The 22,064-nt window shown below is 37.4% G+C and overlaps 1 protein-coding gene across 6 annotated transcripts; it reads right to left on the bottom strand.

Moving 5' to 3' along the window:
• Positions 1–416: 416 nt before the first annotated feature.
• Positions 417–20,598, bottom strand: TLR6 (toll like receptor 6). 6 transcript variants are annotated; one of them, XM_019808907.2, is made up of 4 exons: positions 20,476–20,597; positions 9,811–9,938; positions 3,541–3,683; positions 417–3,357 (listed from the first exon to the last, which is right to left on the bottom strand). In XM_019808907.2, exon 4 carries the CDS (start codon positions 3,286–3,288, stop codon positions 904–906), a length of 2,385 nt encoding a protein of 794 aa, XP_019664466.1. In that variant the 5' UTR covers positions 3,289–3,357; positions 3,541–3,683; positions 9,811–9,938; positions 20,476–20,597; the 3' UTR covers positions 417–903. The 6 variants fall into 6 exon arrangements, with proteins under 6 accessions (XP_019664466.1, XP_019664468.1, XP_034527843.1 ...); XM_019808909.2 differs by having other exon boundaries at positions 9,811–9,931; positions 20,476–20,592; XM_034671952.1 differs by lacking the exon at positions 20,476–20,597 and adding an exon at positions 20,385–20,407.
• Positions 20,599–22,064: the final 1,466 nt, after the last annotated feature.

Below are 22,064 nucleotides of genomic sequence, written 5' to 3'. Positions count from 1 at the left end.
AGTCAAAAATCTGTGTATAACTTATAATACCTCCAAAACTTAATTAGTAAAAAATCTGTGTATAACTTTTAACACCCCCAGAACTTAATTACTAATGGCCTCCTGTTGACCAGAAGTCTCACCAATAACTTAAATAGTCAGTTAACACATTTTTTATATGTTATGGGTATCATATATTGTGTTCTCACAATAAAACTGGAGGGGAAAAGAAAACATTAAGAAAATCACAAGGAAGAGAAAATATATTTACATAGTACTGCACTGGATAAAGTCCATGTACAAGTGGATCCATGCAGTTCAAACCCATGTTGCTCAGGGGTCAACTGTATTTCTCTTTATATATATAAATTATTGTCATGAGTCCCCACTGGTTAACTACATATTTGTGTGGCAGGGTAAAAAATAATATACTCCTATGTGAACAAAAAATCTTTATTTTTCACAACTGGTCTAATTTTTTTCCCAAGCTCCAAAGTTGAACAGGATGACAAAGCTCACCCAGAGGCCAGTGAGGCTCCGGAAGACGCTCCAAGGGCCACTGTGTACACTTCTGAGGTTGACCCTTTCCTTGCTGCCATGAAATCCCAAAAATTCCCGTTCACACAGAATCCATTTGGAAAAGGAGAAGGGAGAGTACAGGTCCTTGAATGAGCATTTACTCAAGAGTGTTTCCATTTGAAACAGAATGGTTGAACCAGAAGGGACTGAGGTACCTGTAATAGGCAAGTTTGAGCACCACTTCAGCCTCCAGCCTTGCTCCCTAGCTTAGTTCAAACATAGTTTTCATTAATTCTTCCCCGAACGTGTAGAACTAATAGAGGCACCACCTAGACAGCAACTTAAAACCTTCACGTTCACCACAATCCAAGTGAATGACGGTTTCTTAAATAGAATTTCCTGACTTTAAGTTTCTGCAACATTGTTTTCACCAATTAGTGTTAACTTCATATTAAAAGCAGCTCTAATATTAGCCCAAAAAAGTCCATGTTTGTTCTTCTCCTTGGGCCATTCCAAGTAAGTCCGCTGTGTCATGAGAGCCCTCAGCTTGTGATACTTGCTGGGAATGCAGTTTTGTGGAATGGGTTCCAGCAAGATTAGGATTAAGTTATTAGATCCTTCATGAAATAGATTGTGGTGGGCAAAGTAGAGTTCATAATGGCACCACTCACTTTGGACAAAGTTGGGAGACAAAACAAAGATCGACTTATAACTTTTCTCAATGCAGTTTATGATATTTTCCACAATGCTTTTGCCAGGAACGAAGTTTCTCTCATGGAGACAAATCTTTATATTTTCTTTTTCTAGCCAAGGTACCAGTTCATTTTTCACCCAAGCAGAATCATGTTCACTGTATGAAATAAAAGCATGGAACTGGAGGGTTCTTTGGAGTTCTTCTAAAGGTATGTTTCTTGCCCTGCGCCGGGTCTGGGTCCACTGACACATCATCCTGAGATACCAGGGCAGATCAAAGTAGATACAGAGGGCAGTCACAATAACAGTCAACCCCAGCACAGTGACCCCAATGGTAACAAGCAGCAGAGTCGTGTTGCAGGATAACTGAGACACGTGGAAGTCCTTCAGTGGGGTTCCCTTATAGTTTTCTGGAGAGTCACACTGATAAGAATCAGGCCAACCTTCTACCACTTCACTTGATACTTGGCCTAGACTTTGGACAAATTCTCTGAGCTCACATGTACATTGGAATGGATTGTTCCCTGCTCTTATGGACCTAATCTTCTGGCAGCTCTGGAAGAAATCAGCTGATGGGTCGGAAATTGAATTAGAGTCAATGATCAGTACAGAAAGGCTGCTAAAAGTACCACAGTCAGGAAGGTGGGCTAAAGAATTGGAAGCAACATTGAGTTCTTGCAAAGCTTCTAGTTTCATGATTGGTTTAGGAATGCTCCTAATTCTGTTATCGTGAAGATCAAGTACCTTGACCTTGGGAGGTAAACATCTGAAAACAGAGTCAGCAAGGATATTTGAAGACAAATTTAACACCACTATACTCCCAACCCAAGTGCAAGCTCCATCATCTCTATCATATTCCAGAGAATTCCCACTAACATCCAGTATTTCCAAAGATGTCATATGCTTAGTCATGAGACCTACTTTGTGAAGGGATTTTAATTTATTCTTTCGTAAGATAAGTGTTTCCAATCTAACTAGTTGGGAACAATTTTGAAAAACACTATCTGTGAAACCATTCTGGGTAAAGTTCAAAAACTTAAATGCATTTGATGGCGGAGGACAAAGCATGTGTATAAAAGGTGTATCTGATATGGTTAACATCATAATGTTCATCTCAGAAAAAACTGTATACAACACTGTCTGTGAAAAAATAAAAACTTCATTTTTAACATGTTCTATTTTCAATGCCTTCAGTGCTGTTTCAGAATAATGAAAATCTTCTTCATCAATACTTTCAACTATTGTTAAATTATAAATACTGAGATATTCTATAGGTTTGGGCCAAAGAAATTGAAAAATTCTAACCAGGCATTTCCAAGTTGTTTTCATATGTTTGAGAGTAAAATTCAATAAAGTTGGACCTCTAGTGAGTCCTGATAAAAATTTAGTTAAAACTTCACAGTTGTCATTATTCAGTATAATATTAGTCAGTTGTAAGCACCCTAAACTATTAACTGATATGTTCGCTTGGACAGAGAATAACTGATCTGGATGAAAAACAAGGTGAAGTGTTTTCGTATTCAGAATTTGAAGACTTTCTGTTTCTTTTGCATAATAACCTTCTAAATCCAGAAGGATATAATTTAGATGCAGATGAGCAATTGGTAGCAGATCTAATTGTCGTAACTTTGTAGCACTTAATCCTAGGAAATGTAGTTGCGTCAAGTTGCCAAATTCCTTACAGATGGGCAGGACATCAAAGTCATTGAATGAGAGGTCTAAATGCTTGAGACTTGTGATAAGATGGCAGGATATACTCTGTAACTGATTGTAAGATAAATCCAAATATTCCAAATCCTGGTTGAACTTGAAAATGCTAAAATCAAGGCACCAGATTTTATTATGAGAAAGTCTCAAAACTTTTAGCCCTGAGAGGTAGCTCAAGTCAGAGATGTGAAGCTCGGATATGTTGTTCTGAGAAATATCCAAGATTTTGGTTTTTGTTGGCAGGTCTTTTGGCACATGAGTAAGCTTCATATTTGACATGTCTACTGCAAATTCACTTTCATCAGAGAACTGGATTATGGTTCCAACTATTAAGGTGACCGTGTACACAAAGTGAAAGCTTCCAGTGATAGATTCTTTGTCTTTGGTCATGATGTTGAGATGGCTATTCCCCAAAGCGTTGTTGCTGTTCCTCAGAGCATCTTGATATGTGTCCAAATTCTAGAAATATAATACACATTAAGATGTATAACTATTGGATAATTGCTCTCAAACCTTCACTTTCGAAACACAAGATCTTAATGATCTTTTTCATTCACTATCAGAATCATTTCTGCCCACATAATTAAGTGTGATATTTTCCCAGTTACACAGCTTGCTGGTGCCAGGGGAGGCAATACAGACCTTATTACCAAAGAATTATGGTTCTGTGTTTTATCCTGTCTGGGTACTTTCTGAGGGATCCACTCAGGAGCTCGGCTTTGTTTCACCCTCTTCAGAACTTTCTCAGGGCTGGAGCAGCCTCCTGGATAATGTTTACTGAAAATCTTTAAAAGCAAACATATTAGCCACAGGCACCTGGAACAAGGAATAACAAATGTGACAAACAGCACACACACCAAAAAGCCAGGGAAGGAAGAGGCTGGGAAAATAGATACAGGGGAGAAAAAAGTCTTTGGAAAACTCCATGTATACCATGAAATCTAGAAAACTACGCATATGTCCAGGGCTGTGTGGAAGCTCAAAAGATCTAAGAAAATCCTAAATTTTCACCTCTGGCTGACCTTTGGCTCTGTGAAAGCAGAAAGTGAAAGCTAGGGCAGGGCTGTAAAGAGCCTGGATAAGCACTGAGAAAATGCCAGAAATCAAGAGCCAATCTACAAAGATCAGAAGTTTTGTTTTATTTTTTCTCTAGATGTTTAAGTAAAATCTCCATCAAAGCACAAGCTAGCCACTAAGCTAATGGAGCAGAGAATTCAATGGCCACACATAACAAAAAATACAGTCCTTACACAATAGAGCAGTCACTAAGCATTAAACAACCAACCACACCCCACGACAAGCAGCAGCAACAAAACATGAGAGAGAGGAGAATGTGAGTTACCACATTGTAATACTTCCAGAGTTACCACATTACAACATTCAAAATGCCTACTTTAAACAATAGAAGGCATGCAAATAAGTTAGAAAGTATTATCCATTTATAGGAGAAAAAAAGGGGCGCCTGGGTGGCTCAGTCATTAAGCGTCTGCCTTCGGCTCAGGGCGTGATCCCGGCGTTATGGGATTGAGCCCCACATCAGGCTCCTCCGCTGGGAGCCTGCTTCTTCCTCTCCCACTCCCCCTGCTTGTGTTCCCTCTCTCGCTGGCTGTCTCTATCTCTGTCAAATAAATAAATAAAATCTTTAAAAAAAAGAAAAGAACAAAGTTAGAGAAGTGACACACCCAACTTCAAGCCTTCCTATAAAGCTACAGTAAACAAGACAGTATGGTATTGGTGAAAGAATGGACAGAGAGATCAGTGGACCAGAATGAAGAAGTCAGAAATAGGCCTACACAAAGATAGCCAACTGGTCTTTGACAAAGAAGCAAAGGCAATTCAGTAAAGAAAAGATAATCTTTCCAACAAATGGTGCTAGAACTATAAGACAGCCACATGCAACAACAACAACAACAACAACAAAACAAAAACAAACAATCAAAAAAAAGGAGGGGAGGGTCTAACAAAGACCTTACACCTTTCACAAAAATAACCCCCAAATGGATCATAAACCTAAATGTAAACTGTAAAACTAGAAAACTTCTAGGGGATAATATAGGAAAAAAATCTAGGTGACCTTGGGTTTGGAGATGACTTTTTAGATACAACATCAAAAGCACAATCCATGAAAGAAAACATTGTTAAGTTGGACTTCACTAAAATTAAAATTTTCTACTTTGCAAAAGACACCATTAAGACAATGAAAAGACAAGCCCCTGTCTGGAAGAAAATATTTACACAACATATACCTGATAAAGAACTTGTGTTTTATACACACACGCACACACACACACACACACACACACTGAACTCTTAAATTCAGCAATAAGAAAATAACAATTTAAAAATGGACAAAAGATCTGAACAGTGATCTCACCAAATAACAAATTAGTATATGAAAAGATACTCAATATCATATGCCATCAGAGAATTGTAAATTAAAATAATGAGATACCATTACATTCCCATTAGGGTGGCCAAAATCCTGAAACAACACCAAATATTGGTGAGGCTATGGTGCAACAGGGACATTCATTCATTGTTGGTGGGAATTCAAAATGGTACAGACACTTTGGAAGATAGTCTGCCAGTTTCTTACAAAGATAAATATACTCTGACCACATGATCCATCAGTCACACTCCTGGGTATTTACCCAAATGAATTGAAAATCTAGTTCACTGAAAAAGTTTGCATGTAGATGTTTTAGCAGCTTTATTCACAGCTACCAAAAACTGAAAGCAACAAGCTGTCCTTCAGTAGGTAGAAAGATAAACAAACTGTGGTACACCCATATAATGGAATATTATTCAGTGCTGAAAAGAAATGAGTGATCAAGCCACAAAAAGTCATGGAGGAACCAAATGCATGTTTCTAAGTAAAAGAAACAAATCTGAAAAGGCTACATGCTGTATAATTCCAACTTTATGGTGTTCATAAAAAGGCAGAACTAAAGAGAAAATAAAAAGATCAATGGTTGCTAGTGTTTGGGAGAAGAGAGGGATGAATAACCAGGGCACAGAGGATTTTTAGGACAGTGAGACTGTTCCATATGATATTGTAATGGTGGATACAGGACCTTCTGCATTTGTCAAAGCCCACAGAACTACACAACACAAAGACTGAATCCAAATGTAAATTATGGACCTTAGTTAACAATAATATATCAATTATATAATGTACCACACTAATGCAAAATGTTGTAATAGGAAAAGCTGTACACAGTGAAGAAGGGGTATATGGGAACTCCTGGACTATTTGCTCAATGTTTCTGTAAAACTGAAACTTCTTTAAAAAAATAGAGTCCATTAATTTAGAGGAGAAGTATATAGAAATGCAACAAATTTCTGCATATTAATTTTGTATCCTGCAACTTCACTGAGTTCACTTAACAATTCTGGTAGTTTTTTGATGGACTCTTTAGGGTTTTCTACATACAGTATCATGTCATCTGCAAATAATGAAAATGTACTTCTTCTTTGCCAATTTGGATGCCTTTTATTTCTTTTTCTTGTCTGATTGCTGTGGCTAGGACTTCTGGTACCATGTTGAATAAGGGTGGTGAGAATGGACAACCTTGTCTTGTTCCTGATCTTGGAGGAAAAGCTCTCAGTTTTTCACCATTGAGTATGATGTTAGCTATGGGTTTTTCATATAAGGACTTTACTATGTTGAGGTATGTTCTCTGTAAGCCTGTTTTGATTTGAGAGTTTTTATCATGAATGGATGTTACACTTCGTCAAATGCTTTTTCTGGATCTATTGAGAAGATCATATGGTTTTATCCTTTCTTTTGTTGTATGTATCACACTGATTGCTTTGCAAATACTGAACCACGCTTACATCCCCAGAATAAATCCCATTTGATAGTGGTGAGTGATTTTTTTTTTTTACTGTATTATTGGATTCATTTTGCTTGTATTTTGATAGGACTTTTGCATCTATGTTCATCAGAGATATTGGCTTGTATTTCTTTTTTTGTAGTGTCTTTATCTGGTTTTCATTTCAGAGTAATGCTGGCCTCTTAGAATGAATTTGGAAGCTTTTCATCCCTTTCTGTGGTGTGTGTTGTTGGGTTTTTTTGTTTGTTTGTTTGTTTGTTTGTTTTTTAAGAATAGTTTGAGAAGACCAGCTATTAACTCTTCTTTAAAGTTTGGTAGAATTTGTCTGTGAACCCAGCTGCTCCTGGACTTTTCTTCTTTGGGAGTTTTTTGAATAGTGATCTAATTTTATTGCTAGTAATCAGTCTGTTCAAATTTTCTATTTCTTCCTGATTCAGTTTTGGAAGGTTACAAATGGATTTTATCCATTTCTTCTGTTGTCCAATTTGAAATTAAGAGAAACAATCCCATTTACAATTGCATCAAAAATAATAAAATACCTAGGAATAAACTTAACCAAGGAGGTGAAAGGTCTGTACTCCAAAAACAATAAAACACTGATGAATGAAATTGAAGATGACACAAACAAATTAAAAAATATTCCATGCTCATGGACTGGAAGAATCAATATTATCAAAATGTCCATGCTACCCAAGGCAATCTACAGATTTTAATGCAATCTCTGTCAATATACCAACATCATTTTTCACAGATACTAAAATTTGTATGGAACAACAAAAGGCCCTGAATAGCCAAAGCAATCTTGAGAAAGAAGAACAAAGCAAAGGTATCACAGCCTCAGATTTCAAGATATACTACAAAGCTGTAGTAATTAAAAAAACTATACTTGCACAAAAATAGACACATAGATCAACAGAACAGAATAGAGACCCCAGAAGTAAACCCACATTTATGTGGTTCATTCATCTTCAATAAAGGAGGTAAGACTATACAATGGGGAAAAGACAGTTTATTCAAAAAATGGTGTTGGGAAAACTGGACCATACACAAAAATAAAATCAAAATGGATTTTAAAAAATAGGGAAAAAAGGAGAAGAAGAAATTAATAGAAATGGTTTCTGAAGAATCACAGGCATTGACTTCCTAGACAAAGGTTTTAAATCAACTGTCTTAAAAGTTAATGACATAACTATGGTCTCTTTTCATTGGACTTAGAAGATACTTTATTTTCCTTTACAAGGCAGTCCTTTATCCCTCCAAAATGTTGTAGCACTCAGTTTGATAATCTAAAATTGTACACAAGGGCAATCAAGGAGCTATTTCCAGAAATTACAAGACATTCTGAAGAATCTACACCAGTATTTAATTTGGCACTAAACTCAGCCATCTGCTGTAACCAGTGACTTCTCATGGGTGAAGGGTTAATAAAACCCATTTATCTCTTTCTCCAGTGACTAATCTTACCTAGGATTAACTTTCTAGCTCTTTTCTGAAAACCTAACACATGTAGAATGTCCCTTGTTACCAGAAAACATTACTTTTCGGTAACAATGACTCTTGAATGGTAAATAGCATCCATGTTAAAAGGACTGTGTGTGAACTATATGTGCAAAGTAAGAAGCCTGTGCTGTATTTCCTCTCCTATATCTTTCCAAGAAAAGTGGACCAAGTGTGGCCTATGAGGGCTTGTGAGTCTGAATGATTAGATGAGCATGAGGTAAGCTCCTGGTGGCCATTGTGAAGCCATAGCATGCAGTTGGCCAGACTTTGAGATCCTCAACTCAGTTTGGCCAAGGCAACATGAGATAAAAGGAATGGGGGACACCTGGGTGGCTCAGTGGGATGAGCATCCAGCTCTTGATTTTGGCTCAGGTCATGATCTCAGTGTCGTGAGATCGAGCCCCACACTGGGCTCCATGCTCAGCAGGGAGTCTACTTCAGGATTCTCTCTCCCTCTCCCACTGTCCCTCCCCCTGCTCATACTCACATGCTCTGTCTCTCAAGTAAAAACAAATAAGTCTTTTAAAAACAGGAATGGGGAGGGTAGTGGGTGACAGGTTGGAAGGTCCATCCACCTGTGGCTTGATGCCTAAATGTCTGTGGTACATGACAGGATAGATCGTTCTGTGAAGGTGAAGATTGGAATAGAGCCAAGTTTGTGTCATAAGGAAGAACCACCTACTCCCTCCCTCCACCTCCATGAATTGGACCTCACCAAAACCAGTTGTAGCTGGGCTGGCAGAGATGATACCACTGTTCATGGAGCTATTTGAGAAGATATGATTAATACACACCAAACTAGACATTTTTGATTGGCTGAGGGGTAGAAGCAGGCACAGCAGCCCATGGGCCCCATGTTTGTGACTGAGACAAAGCAGCGGAACTATAATTGTGCAAAAGATCAAGCAAGAAGCTAGTCCCAGAAACTAAGACATACATTCATGAGTCTATACCATTCCAGCTTTGATCTGCATGGAAAAGCATTTATGAGCCCCTGCAGGGAACAAAAGCTAGCAGGACAGACAGGGCTCCATAGCTGCCCCCTTCCCATGCAGCATCCTAAAAGCAGAAGTGGCAGCTGTGCTGGCCACAGGCAGCATCCTACACCTACACAGAGTGCCCACGACCACACCTGCCTGGAAGCACCGACAGGTAGACGTTAGAGGTGCTCTCACAGACCGGGAAGAGGCAGATGAGATAACATAGACTCCATCCTTTGTGGGCACAGGAAATTTTTTTTTGTCATAGGATCTCATTCTTTGACATAATTCCCATAAAAATGGATATGTGTTTTTCCAATTCACACTAGACCAAAAGCCACAAATTGAGAGAGACAGGAATGGGCATTTGATAATCTGAAAACATCAAGTTCCTACAGTTGACATGCTGATAAAACAGGAAGAGACAGTGAAATATTAAAAAGTACACTGAAGAAGTCAGAAGGCATGTCTATTAGAAGCTGCTGTATGTGTGGGATAACAGTTTTCCCCAGAGCCCAGAAAGTCTCACTGTACTACAACAGATTACAGGTGTTGATGTTCATGACACTGATGCTGAGTGAATGAGAAAAGATTACCTGTCTGAAGGGCGGAGGCAGGTGCACGAACCCACAGATGCCATACTTGAGACTGGTACAAACGGTTGGAATATGAGGTCCACTCTACCCTATTCAAGAGCTGATCTGCACACGTAAACATCTAGAAGCTCCCAGGAGACAAGAATAGACAACATTTCTTAAGTAGGGCCTTGCATAGCAGGAACAATTGAAAGCAGATGTTGACTACTTATTGTTCAGTTTTATTAACAAAACGATCCACTGTTCATCACCTGAAGGTATATTGGAAATAGTAAAACAGTTAAGAGATAAGTAGGGTTTCAATTAACCATTCTTTGGGAGAGTAAAACTCTTCTGGGCTGGAGAATTTCATTACAAAATGGCATATGGTTAAAAGTCTCTAGGGGTGCCTGGGTGGTTCAACCGGTTAAGTGTCCAACTCTTGGTTTCGACTCAGGTCATGATCTCAGGATCATAAGATCAAGCCCCATCTCAGCTCTGCACTCTGCATGGACTCTGCTTGAGATTCTTTCCCCCTACTTTTCTGCTCCCCACCCCCTGCCACACACACAAACACACACACACACACACACACACACTGTCTCTCTCTCTCTCTCATAAATAAATAAATAAATAAATAAATAAATAAATAAATAAATAAGAACATTTTTTAAAGTCCCTCACTGCTTCTCTTCTAGAGCCTCTCCCAATTGCCACCAAAACACCCATGAAAACACAGAAACTTTTAAAAACCCATCCTGCCACCAAAAACAAAGGAGGATAGAAAATTAATGGTGGGATTGAAAAGCATCTACATCCATGAAAAGGGATCAGGAGCCATCATACTCAAGCTTTGTCTCAGGAAAAGACTCCTTCACAAAGGGTGGGAAGGAATTTTCTCTCCCTCTGTTTGCATATCTCTGTTTGCAGATGTACGATGTTATATGTGGAGAGTCTGAATGACTTCATGAAAAAACTGTTAGAACTATTAAGTTCAGTAAGGTTGCAGGATACAAAGCCAACATACAAACAGTTGCATGTCTATGTATTAACAACAAACTATCTGAAAAAGAAATGAAAAAAAAAAATCCCGCTACAAATGCATCAAAAAGACTAAAATACCTGGGAATAATTTTAACCAAGGAGGTGAAAGACCTGTATACTGAAAACTATAAGACATTGATGAAAGAAGTTGAAGAACACACAAATAAATAGAAAGATATCCTGTATTCATGAATGAGAAGAATTATACTGTTAGAATGTTCACACTACCCAAAGCCATCTATAGATTCAGTGCAATCTCTGTTAAAATTCCAAGGGCTTTTTTCACAGAAGTGGAAAAGAGAATTATAAAATTCATATGAAATTACAAAAGACTCCAACTGTCAAAGCAATCCTAAGGCAGAACTGTGTTAGAGGCATCACACTTCCTGATTTCAAACTATACTACAAAGCTGTAGTAATCAAAACAGTATGGTGTTGGCATAAAAACAGACATGTGGACCAGTGGAACAGAATCAAGAGCCCAGAAATAAACCCATGCATATAAAGTCAACTAACATTTGACAAGGGAGTCAAAAATACTCAATAAGGAAAATGTATTATCTTCAGTGAATGGTGTTGGGAAAACTGGATATGCACATGTAAAAGAACTGGACCCCTATCTTACCCCACTAACAAAAAAACTTACTCCAAATGATTAAAAATTTAACTATAAGACCTGAAATCATAAAGTTCCTGAAGAATACATAGGGGGAAAGCTCCCTGACATTGGTCTTGGCAATAATTTTTTGGATCTGACACCAAAAACATAGGCAACAAAAATAAAAATAAACAAATGAAGCTACATCAAACTAAAAAGCATCTGTACAATGAAAGAAAAAAGCAGCAAAATGCGAACTCAACCTACAAAATTGAAGAAAATATTTATAAATCATATTATCTGATAAAGGATTAAGATCCAAAATATATAAGGAACTCAGACAATTCAATAGGAAATAATAACAATACATTTTAAAAAATAATTTGGTTTAAAAATGGACAGAAGACCTGAATAGACATTTTTCCAAGGAAGACATATCCAGCTAGTACATCAGAAGATGCTCAACATCACTGACCATCAGGGAAATGCAAATCCAAACCACAATGAGCTATCAGCTCACGCTCGTTAGAATGGATATCAAAAAGACAAAAGATAACCTGTGTTGACAAGGATGTAGAGAAAAGGAAACCCTTGTGTACCATTGGTGGGAAGGTAAATTGGTACAGCCATCGTGGAAAACAGCAGTTTCCTCAAAAAATTAAAAATAGAATTAGCATATGATCCAGCAATCCCACTTCTGGGCATATATCCAAAGGCAATGAAATCACTGTCTTAAAAAATCATGCATCACCATATTTGTTGCAGCATTATTCACAATAGTCAAGACATGGAAACAACATAGGTGTCCAATGACAGATGAATAGGTAAAGAAAATGTGAGATATATATATATATAATGGGATATTATTTAGGCATAAAAAGAAGGAAAGCCTGCCATTTGTGACAACATGGATGGAAGTTGAGGGCATTATGCTAAGTGAAATAAAGTCAGACTAAGAAAAAAAAACTCTGTATGATCTCACTTATATGAGAATCTAAAAAAGCCAAACTGATAGAAACAGAGAGTAGAAAGGGGGTTGCCAAGGGCTTAGAGACAGGGAAAATGAGATGTTGGTCAAAGGGTACAAACTTCCAGATAAAAGATGAATGGGTTCCGGGGATCTAATGTGCAGCCTGATGACTATAATTAACAGTAGTGTATTATATACTTAAGAGTTGCTAAGAGAGAGATTCTCACAATCAAAAATAAAAGGTCACTATGTGAGGTGACAGATGTGTTAACTAACCTTTTGGTGGTAACCATTTTGCCATATATATAATTATATATATATAATATATATAATTTATATATATATGTTATATATATATAATTATATATATAATTATATATATTATATATATTATATTATATATATAATTATATATATATTATATATATATATAATATATATATATAATTACCACGTTGTAGATCTTAAATTTACACAGTGTTATATGTTTATTATATCTCAATAAATCTAGGGGGATAAAAGAACTTAACAAGAGGTAGGGAGGGACTTGAAGGTGAGTGCATATTGCATTATGAGATGTGTAAGCCATACAACAATACTTGTGAAAGGGCAAAGCTAAGAACACTAGGGGGCTGTATTCATCCGGAATTGCAGTTTGTATATGTAATACTCCATTAGGTCAAAGTATCAGAGAATTGGGCAGTGAGGATAAGAGAGGCTACTACTTCATACTGGTTAAAACAAACAGCCCCAAATGAAAATATAACAGATAAAGACACAGTGAATAACTGCATCAAAATTTGCAAAGTAAAAATGCTCAAAACGTAAGGAGATATTGATAGTGAAGACATGTAGTGCATTTCTCTGGGTCACATTAAATCAAGCAGCATAAGAGAAGCATACGAGGATTTGAATAAAAAAATAAAGGATTTACTAGACTTTGAACCTATAAAAAAAAAGAATATTGTATATCTAAGTCCCCAGGTTTCATGGAGCATTTGGTAATATTGATTATTCAGTCAAATACATTTTTTAATAAATTTCCCAAAGCAGAAATTTGTAAAGTCATTTTTCAGACTACAAAATGAACTTTTTTAAAAAAAGATTTTATTTATTTATTTGACAGAGAGAGAGACAGACAGCGAGAGAGGGAACACAAGCAGGGGGAGTGGGAGAGGAAGAAGCAGGCTCCCAGCGGAGGAGCTTGATGTGGGGCTCGATCCCAGAACGCTGGGATCACGCCCTGAGCCGAAGGCAGATGCTTAACGACTGTACCACCCAGGCGCCCCCAAAATGAACTTTTTAAACCACTTTTTAAAATGTTCTAAACATTTTCTGGATCAAGAAAATCACGTTTTCAATGACAAACATTAAAAACTATGAGAGTCAATAATGTGGTGTGCACATACTCTAGCCGCCTCCTCTTGCCCTAAATCCCCTAAAAATACACACACACACACACACACACACACACACACACACTTAAAGTCAGGAAGAGAAGTCTTTAGGGGAACTGAAACCAAGAGAAGTCTCTGTAAATCAAGATTGGACTGCGATAGAGTACCAGCTTCTGAAAGATATCTACCTCCTAATCTCAGAACTTGTGAATATGCTATTACATGGAAAAAGGGAATTCAAGTTGAAGATGGAATTAAATTTGCTCATTCACAGACCTTAAAATAAGAGGGTTATCCTGGATTATTCAAGTAGAACCAATGTCATTACAAGGGTCCTTAAAAACAGAAGAGGGAGGCAGAAGAGGGGAGGTCAGAGTGATGTGATGTGATGTGATGTAAAAAGGACTTGAGTTGCCATGAGGTAGGGGCCATGAGCCAAGAAATGCAGGTAGCCTTCAGAAACTCAAAAAGACAAGTAAATGATTCTCCCCTAGAGCCTCCAGAAGGAATGCAGCCTTGCCAACACCTTTAGATAAGCCCAACAAGACCTATGGTGGAGTACTAACTAACTTACATAACTGTGAGATAATAGATATGTTGTTTAAGCCACTGAGATCATGGTAATTTGTCATAGCAGCAATATAAAATTCCTACAGACTAGTTTCATACACCCTTCTGACAAATAGGCTGTGAAAACAGATCAACAAGCAGTTTGACATAGAGTTTCAACCATAATTTGGGTTGCACAATCAAGAAGCATGACATTTACAAAGCAAACACCACGATAGAAGGGAACCAAATTGAAGATATGAGAGAAGTTAACGCCCAAGGAAACAGAGATAAAAGAGCAGAATGGCCATTGATAATAGATAGATATCCTCAGAGAGAGATAAGAATTCTAAAAAAGAATGGAATAGGGATCATGGAAATTAAAAACGTAACAACTAAAATGGAAAACTCATTGCATGAGTTGAATTGCAGAGTGGCTAATGCTGATGTAAGAATTTGTGAGATGGAAGACCAAGAAGAGGAATTTTCCCAAAACACAGCACAAGAGGCTAAAATGATGATATATATGAAAGAAATACTAAAAGACTTGGAAGATAGATCCACCATCTGAATTACCAGAAGACAGACTATCCTCTGAAAAATAAACTGACTCCCCCACAAAAAGAGCAATGAAGTGGATGCAAGAAGGAATACTTTGCAAAGAAGGTAGGAAAATTTAGTGCTAAATTCCAATAAGTACTGATGACAAAAATTTTAAAAACAATATGGAACTAAAATTGCCAACAATTACAAGGGAGTTAGTAGACAGAGGGGGAGAGGGAGAGAGTGAACTAAAAGCATGCTATGATCCTTGCCTGATTAAGGAGAATCTATAGATAGATACAGTTAATTCAAGATGTTGCTAGAAAAATACAAGTCTAAGTATGTATGTTATAAAATTAAGAGTAATTACTAGAAAATACAAATAAAAGAGATAAATTCCAATCATTTGGTGGTGGGCAGAAGCTCTTACTGAAGGAATAGCACGTAACAATCAATTAGGATTAGAATCTAATATTGTAAGAATTGTTTATTATTATTAGCAAATCTATGATGATAATACACCAATAGATAAAAGGAGAGAAACAGATGAGCATCTCTACAGATGTTAAAAATTCACTTGTTAAGATGACTGGATTAAGAAGCTGTGGTCCATATATACAATGGAATATTACTCAGCTATCAGAAAGAACGAATTCTCAACATTTGCTGCAACATGGACGGCACTGGAGGAGATAATGCTAAGTGAAATAAGTCAAGCAGAGAAAGACAATTATCATATGATTTCTCTCATCTATGGAACATAAGAACTAGGAGGATCGGTAGGGGAAGAAAGGGATAAAGAAAAGGGGGGTAATCAGAAGGGGGAATGAAACATGAGAGACTATGGACTATGAGAAACAAACTGAAGACTTCAGAGGGGAGGGGGTGGGGGAATGGGATAGACTGGTGATGGGTAGTAAGGAGGGCACGTATTGCATGGTGCACTGGGTGTTATACGCAACTAATGAAGCATCAAACTTTACATCGGAATCTGGGGATGTACTGTATGGTGATTAACATAATATAATAAAATAAAATTAAAAAAAATTCACTTGTTAAATTCAGCATTCACCTTTGACTAAAAATACAACTTTAATTAAAGTAGATATTGAAAAGATACTTTGAAAACTTGATGAAAAATATATTAAGTATCTAACTTAAAAATATCCCACTCCCAAGGCATTTCTGTTAAATTCAAAGTCAAGAATGCCCACTGTTATTTAACAGTGTTCTAGAAGTTCCAACCATTATAATTAAGGTGGAGGGAGAGGAGGAATGAGAGAGAAATATAGGAATGCAGAAAATAAAATGATCACTATTTTTAGATATATGATTGTTAGTGTGAAAAACCCAAGAGAAGTAATGGAAAAACTGTTAGAACCAGTAGAAGAATATGCTGAAGTGGCCAGTACAAAATAAATTATTTTCTGAAAAGGAAATCTAATCATCTAAAAATAGTGGGTTGTCAAGTAAATTATGGTTATCTCCATATAATTAAATATTACTATGTGGCCTTTAAAAATAATAAAAACCTAATTTCATGGGAAATTGCACACCATCTATAAGTGACAAAAAGTCTATTTTAAAAATGTACAGCAATAAATATGTATAGATACATGTGGGAAAATTAAGATACATATCAAGATACTAAGTAATTATCTCTACATGGTAAGATTATGAGGGAGTTTTATTTTCCTCTTAGCTGTTACCTGTATTCTTCAATTTTTCAACATTCAAATTAAGAAGAGCACATTACTGGAGTGTCTGGGTGGCTCAGTTGGTTAAGTGTCTGACTTGATTTCAGCCAGGTCCTGATCTCAGGGTCATGAGATAGAGCTCCCATGAGGCTCTACACTGGGTGTGAAGCCTGCATAAGATTCTCTCTCTCTCCCTCTGCCCCCTCCCCCCCTCACACTCACTCTCTCTCTAAAATAATTAATTAAAAATAAGAAAAAATAAAAAAGAGGAGCACATTATTTGCTCATAAAATATACGAAAAAATTAAAAATCAATAGTTAACAATATGAATTATGTCCAACCTCACAAAAAATAAAAATGCTCCCTAGGTTTACTGCAGCATTATTTACAAAAGCCAGGATATAGAAGCAACTCAAGTGTCCATCCATAGATGAATGGACAAAGAAGATATTTATACAATATTTATACAATAGAATATTCCTCAATAATTATTGAGGAATTATTACTTGTCATTTGCAACAATGTGAATGGACTTATAATGTTAAGTGAAGTCAGACAGAGAAAGACAAATACCATAAGATTTCACTTACATATGGAACCTAAAAAACAAAACAAACGAATAAACAAACAAAGAGTAGAAAACAGACCCATAAATACAGAGAACAAATTGGTGGTTGCCAAAGGGGAGTGGGGTGGGAAGACGGGCAAAATGGGTAAAGGGGAGTGAGAGGTATGGGCTTCCAGCTATGGAATGAAAACTTCAAGGTGAAAAAAAGTACATCATAGGAAATATAGATGTCATTGTCATAGTATCATATGGTGACAGATGGTAACCACACTTGTGGTAACCATAGCAAAACATTTAGACTTGTTGAATCACTATGTTGTGAACTGATACTAATGTATTAAAACCAATGTAACATTGCCTGTCAACCATCTCGAATTTTTTAAAAATGCATATTAAAACAAAACAGGACATAACATCTAGATGAATCATGTTCTAGATCTCAGTTTAGATGGACCCAGGCAAAGAAGTTACTTGAATAACAAAAGGAGAAGGGATTTTAAGATGGACCCAGCATTAGATTCTATTAAAAAATAATAAATGTTAATTTTTGATAATGTGCTTTGGCCATGTAGGAAAATGTACTTCTTTTAGAGATAGAGAATGAAGCACTTACAGAGGGAATGTTAGGATGTCTATAATTTAAGATATTTAAGCATAAAAAGATAAAGGGAATCAAATGGGAATTTTTGTTTCTTAAAGATAAAAAAAAAAGTATGGTTATTTTACCTACCAATCTGGAAGAATTAAAAAATATAATAGCCAGGGGCGCCTGGGTGGGTCAGTCAGTTGGGCATCTGCCTTCGACTTGGGTCACAATCCCCAGGGTCCTGGGATTGAGTCCTGCAACAGGCTCCCCGCTGAGCAGGGAGCCTGCTTCTCCCATTCCCCCTGCTTGTGCTCTCTCGCTTTCTCTCGCACGCACATGCACTCTCAAATAAATAAAATCTTTTAAAATATATATATATAATATATTATATATATATTTATATTATATATATATATAATAACCAATATTGGCAGGTGTGACTAAAATATGAACTCTTGTTTACTGCCGGCAGAAATGAAAAATTAGTACATACTTTCTGAAGGGCAATTTGGTCACATACATAAATTCCTTAGAAACACCCTTACCCTTATTTTAGCAATTCCACTTCTCAGATTTTTCTCCTAAAGGAATTATCAGAAATACACATAAAATATTACTATGAAAATCCTTGTGACATGAGGAAAAATTGAAAAGAAATGATAATGTCTAGTGTAGAAAAGAGTTTAATCAGTTGTTGTATACCTATAACATGGAATAGCATGCAGCCTCAAATATGGTACTTTTGAAGTAATATGTTATGTAAATATAATTTAAATTTATATTAAATATAGGCTATAAATAATATAATGAATAAAAGAATACAAAATTGTGTATGTAGTAGGACTCGAATTTTGTAAAATATTTTTTTTTTTAAAGATTTTATTTATTTACTTGACAGAGATAGAGACAGCCAGCGAGAGAGGGAACACAGCAGGGGGAGTGGGAGAGGAAGAAGCAGGCCTCCAGCAGAGGAGCCTGATGTGGGGCTCGATCCCAAAAGGCCGGGATCACGCCCTGAGCAGAAGGCAGACGCTTAACCGCTGTGCCACCCAGGCGCCCCGAATTTTGTAAAATATTAAAACCTGATAAAATACACAAAGCCTCAGGCAAAAGAGAATAGGGAAGAAATATACCAAATGCTAATAGCGGTGATCTCTGAATCACAGGTACATTTCATCTTCTTTCTTATACTTTTGCATATAGTTGAAAATTTCTAATTTTGAACATTTTTTTAACTCAAAAGATTTGTCTCAAAATAAAGCTAACATAAAAATATTTTATATTTAAAGAAACATGCTTATATTATTTGGAATATTGATGTATCGGAGAACTTCTTTTTTTTTTTTTAAAGATTTTATTATTTATTCGACAGAGATAGAGACAGCCAGCGAGAGAGGGAACACAAGCAGGGGGAGTGGGAGAGGAAGAAGCAGGCTCATAGCGGAGGATCCCGATGTGGGGCTCGATCCCGTAACGCCGGGATCACGCCCTGAGCCGAAGGCAGACGCTTAACCGCTGAGCCACCCAGGCGCCCCAGAGAACTTCTTCTACACGATAGTAGATCACTGACATCGTGGATAAGGACCCACGGAGAGGTCCCTCCATGGTGTCTATATTCAGGGGACTGAAATTCAGCCACCATGTAGGAAAGCTGACCAGCTGCCCTGAGAACATCCTGCCCCCTACACACACAAATATTCCTCCAAGGGCATTTTTATCCTCAAGCAGCTTCTAGTGTGTACCCTTAACAAGCCAGCCAGGAGCTTGTCTATTTAAGCAAAATAAAGGAGAGGGAAAAGAGGGACAGAGGGTCAGAGAGTTTGTAATTTGCTTTAAAAGTAAAAAGAGACCAAATGTAAAAGTTTTTTTTTTTTTTTCTTTAATGCATCCAACAAAAAGAGGGCAAAAAAAAAGACAGATGGAAAAAGCTCTGATTTAAGGGGGGAAGAAAAACTCTGGTGGATTAGAATCTATGAAAATTAAAACTATGAAAAAGACAACGATGAGCAAAACATTGAGATACATGTGAGTCCATCGTGAAGTCAACAAAGAAAGAAAGAAAGAAAGAAAGAGAAAGAAAGAAAGAAAGAAAGAAAGAAAGAAAGAAAGAAAGGCATTGCTCTATTTGCCAAAGCGAAAGTAAGAGACCTGGAGGAAGGCAGTGCTAGACCCATCCCTGGCGCTTCCTCCATTTAATAAATGTTTCTTCAGGGTGCACTGTGCCAGAAGGCAGGAGCTGGGGGTAGAAATACCAAGAGCGCTGACAAAATAATCCCTGCTTTCAAAGGGCTCCTACAGGAATGACAGATACGAAGGAACAAGGACAGCACCAGGTGATGGGGGAGATCAAACGCTCACATCCACTACAGAAACACAGAACTTGGGCTGCGTGCCGTGCCAGTGGCAGAAACTGCTGTGAACGTTCCTGGAAGTGAGCAACTAGAGAGAGGTGACAAGTGTAGACGGAAATAGAAGAAATAACATCAGTGTTTTCCCTGCACTATGGCTGCAAGTGCTAGTTACATCTTTTCAAGAAGGCCCAGAAGACACCCCACTTTCGATCATTCTTGGAAATTGAAAGAACATCCACAACATTTTTCAAAGGACACTTAAATCATCTGGCAAACTTGTCAAAGCCTTACCTGTCTCCTGTGTCATCGTTGGCATTTTCTCGCACATTTCAGGTATATTTATGCCATAATTTGAACAAACCACAAAAGCCTGCTTACTTACCAAGGTGTTTCTTTCCCCCGGAGAAGAGAAAGTAACTTCAAAACTCACGGGAAAGCAAGCACTTGACAAAATGCAGGTCCTTGGTATGAGGAAAGTGGTGCCCCAGAAACAATTTTGTGCCATCTGTTGAGTCTTCCTGGAATTACACCGACGCAGGGATTTCTTTTTCAAAGATCACGTGAAAAGCATGTGGGCAGCAAGATTTTTCTGGGCTCTGGACTCAAACAGTAATCCAATTTTTAAATTCGTATGAACACACAGTGTAGGACAATTTCAGTGTGAAGGAAAAATGTTTTTTTCTAAGGTAAGATTTATGTGTAAGAGTTTGCAGCCAGAATGTTGAATTGTTACCAGAGTAGAGTTATTGAACATGGCCTGTTTTCTACGATCAGTGTACTTAACATTTCCAAAATGATTGCAGCCACCATTACCAAGTAATTTTGGAGCATTGCTTTAGCTGGATGAGGTCCTTTAAAGTAAAATAAGCTTAGGTCCAAGGATTCATTTTTTGAAAAATCAGCTTTCAAAGAAAGTTTAGTAGTTGATACATAAGTATATAGCCACACCTGGGGGATATTGCATCCTGTTTCCCCACATTCTGACCAACATTTGGTATTATTAGATGCATTAATTCTTTTTTTCACTACTAATCACATTTATTGGGCTTTCATGGTGTGCTACATACTGTGTTATTGGCTTTCTATGCCATTATCACATGTGATGGTAATAACAATCCCTCGGGGTAGATATTATGATTGTGCCCATTTTGTAGATGAGGAAACTAAGCCTTAAAGGCTGGAGAATTTGCCCAAAGTCACGCAGCTAATAAGGGCCAATAGATGGACTAATTCCTTTTTTTTTTTTTTAAGATTTTATTTATTTATTTGACAGAGAGAGACAGCCAGAGAGAGAGGGAACACAGGCAGGGGGAATAGGAGAGGAAGAAGCAGGCTCACAGCGGAGGAGCCTGTTGCGGGGCTCGATCCCATAATGCCGGGATCACGCCCTGAGCCGAAGGCAGATGCCCAACGACTGAGCCACCCAAGTGCCCCGATGCACTAATTCTTATTTCTAGAATAACAACACGGAGATGCTGCAGGACTAAATAAAAATCCATTTTCTAGAGGCCATTTAGAATAATTTTAGAACAATCAACAAAGGTTCATACAAAAAGAAGGTGTCTGGTTAACCAGACGCTTCAGGCAGCCAGGATATCTAATTTCCAAGACTTTCTACTTAATAAAGATCCTGTAAAGAACTGAACATATGAGTTAAATAATTATTCTATAATCGATCCCATTGTCCAGCATTTCCTCATCTTTACGAAAAACAAGTTGAGACCCTACAATTCGGCCCATAACAAAGTGAGATGTTTGGGTAAGAGTCACTTCTGCTTTCGGAAGGAAGGGAAAGGCTAGTTTCTACTATTCATTCTTACTCATCAACCTTAACAGGAAGTCTTCTCGGGCCCGGGGAGGGCCAGCAAGGAGCGATGGATCTCTGAGGCTCCAGCAAAAGGAAACAGCTAGGGAGCAGCAAGGTATCACTGACACTGGGAAACCCGCTTTGTGAAACAGGCAGAGGAGAAA

This window comes from Ailuropoda melanoleuca, chromosome 11, assembly GCF_002007445.2.
Source record: "Ailuropoda melanoleuca isolate Jingjing chromosome 11, ASM200744v2, whole genome shotgun sequence".
Lineage (NCBI taxonomy): Eukaryota > Metazoa > Chordata > Mammalia > Carnivora > Ursidae > Ailuropoda > Ailuropoda melanoleuca.
This window is presented reverse-complemented; position numbering and strand designations above follow the sequence as displayed.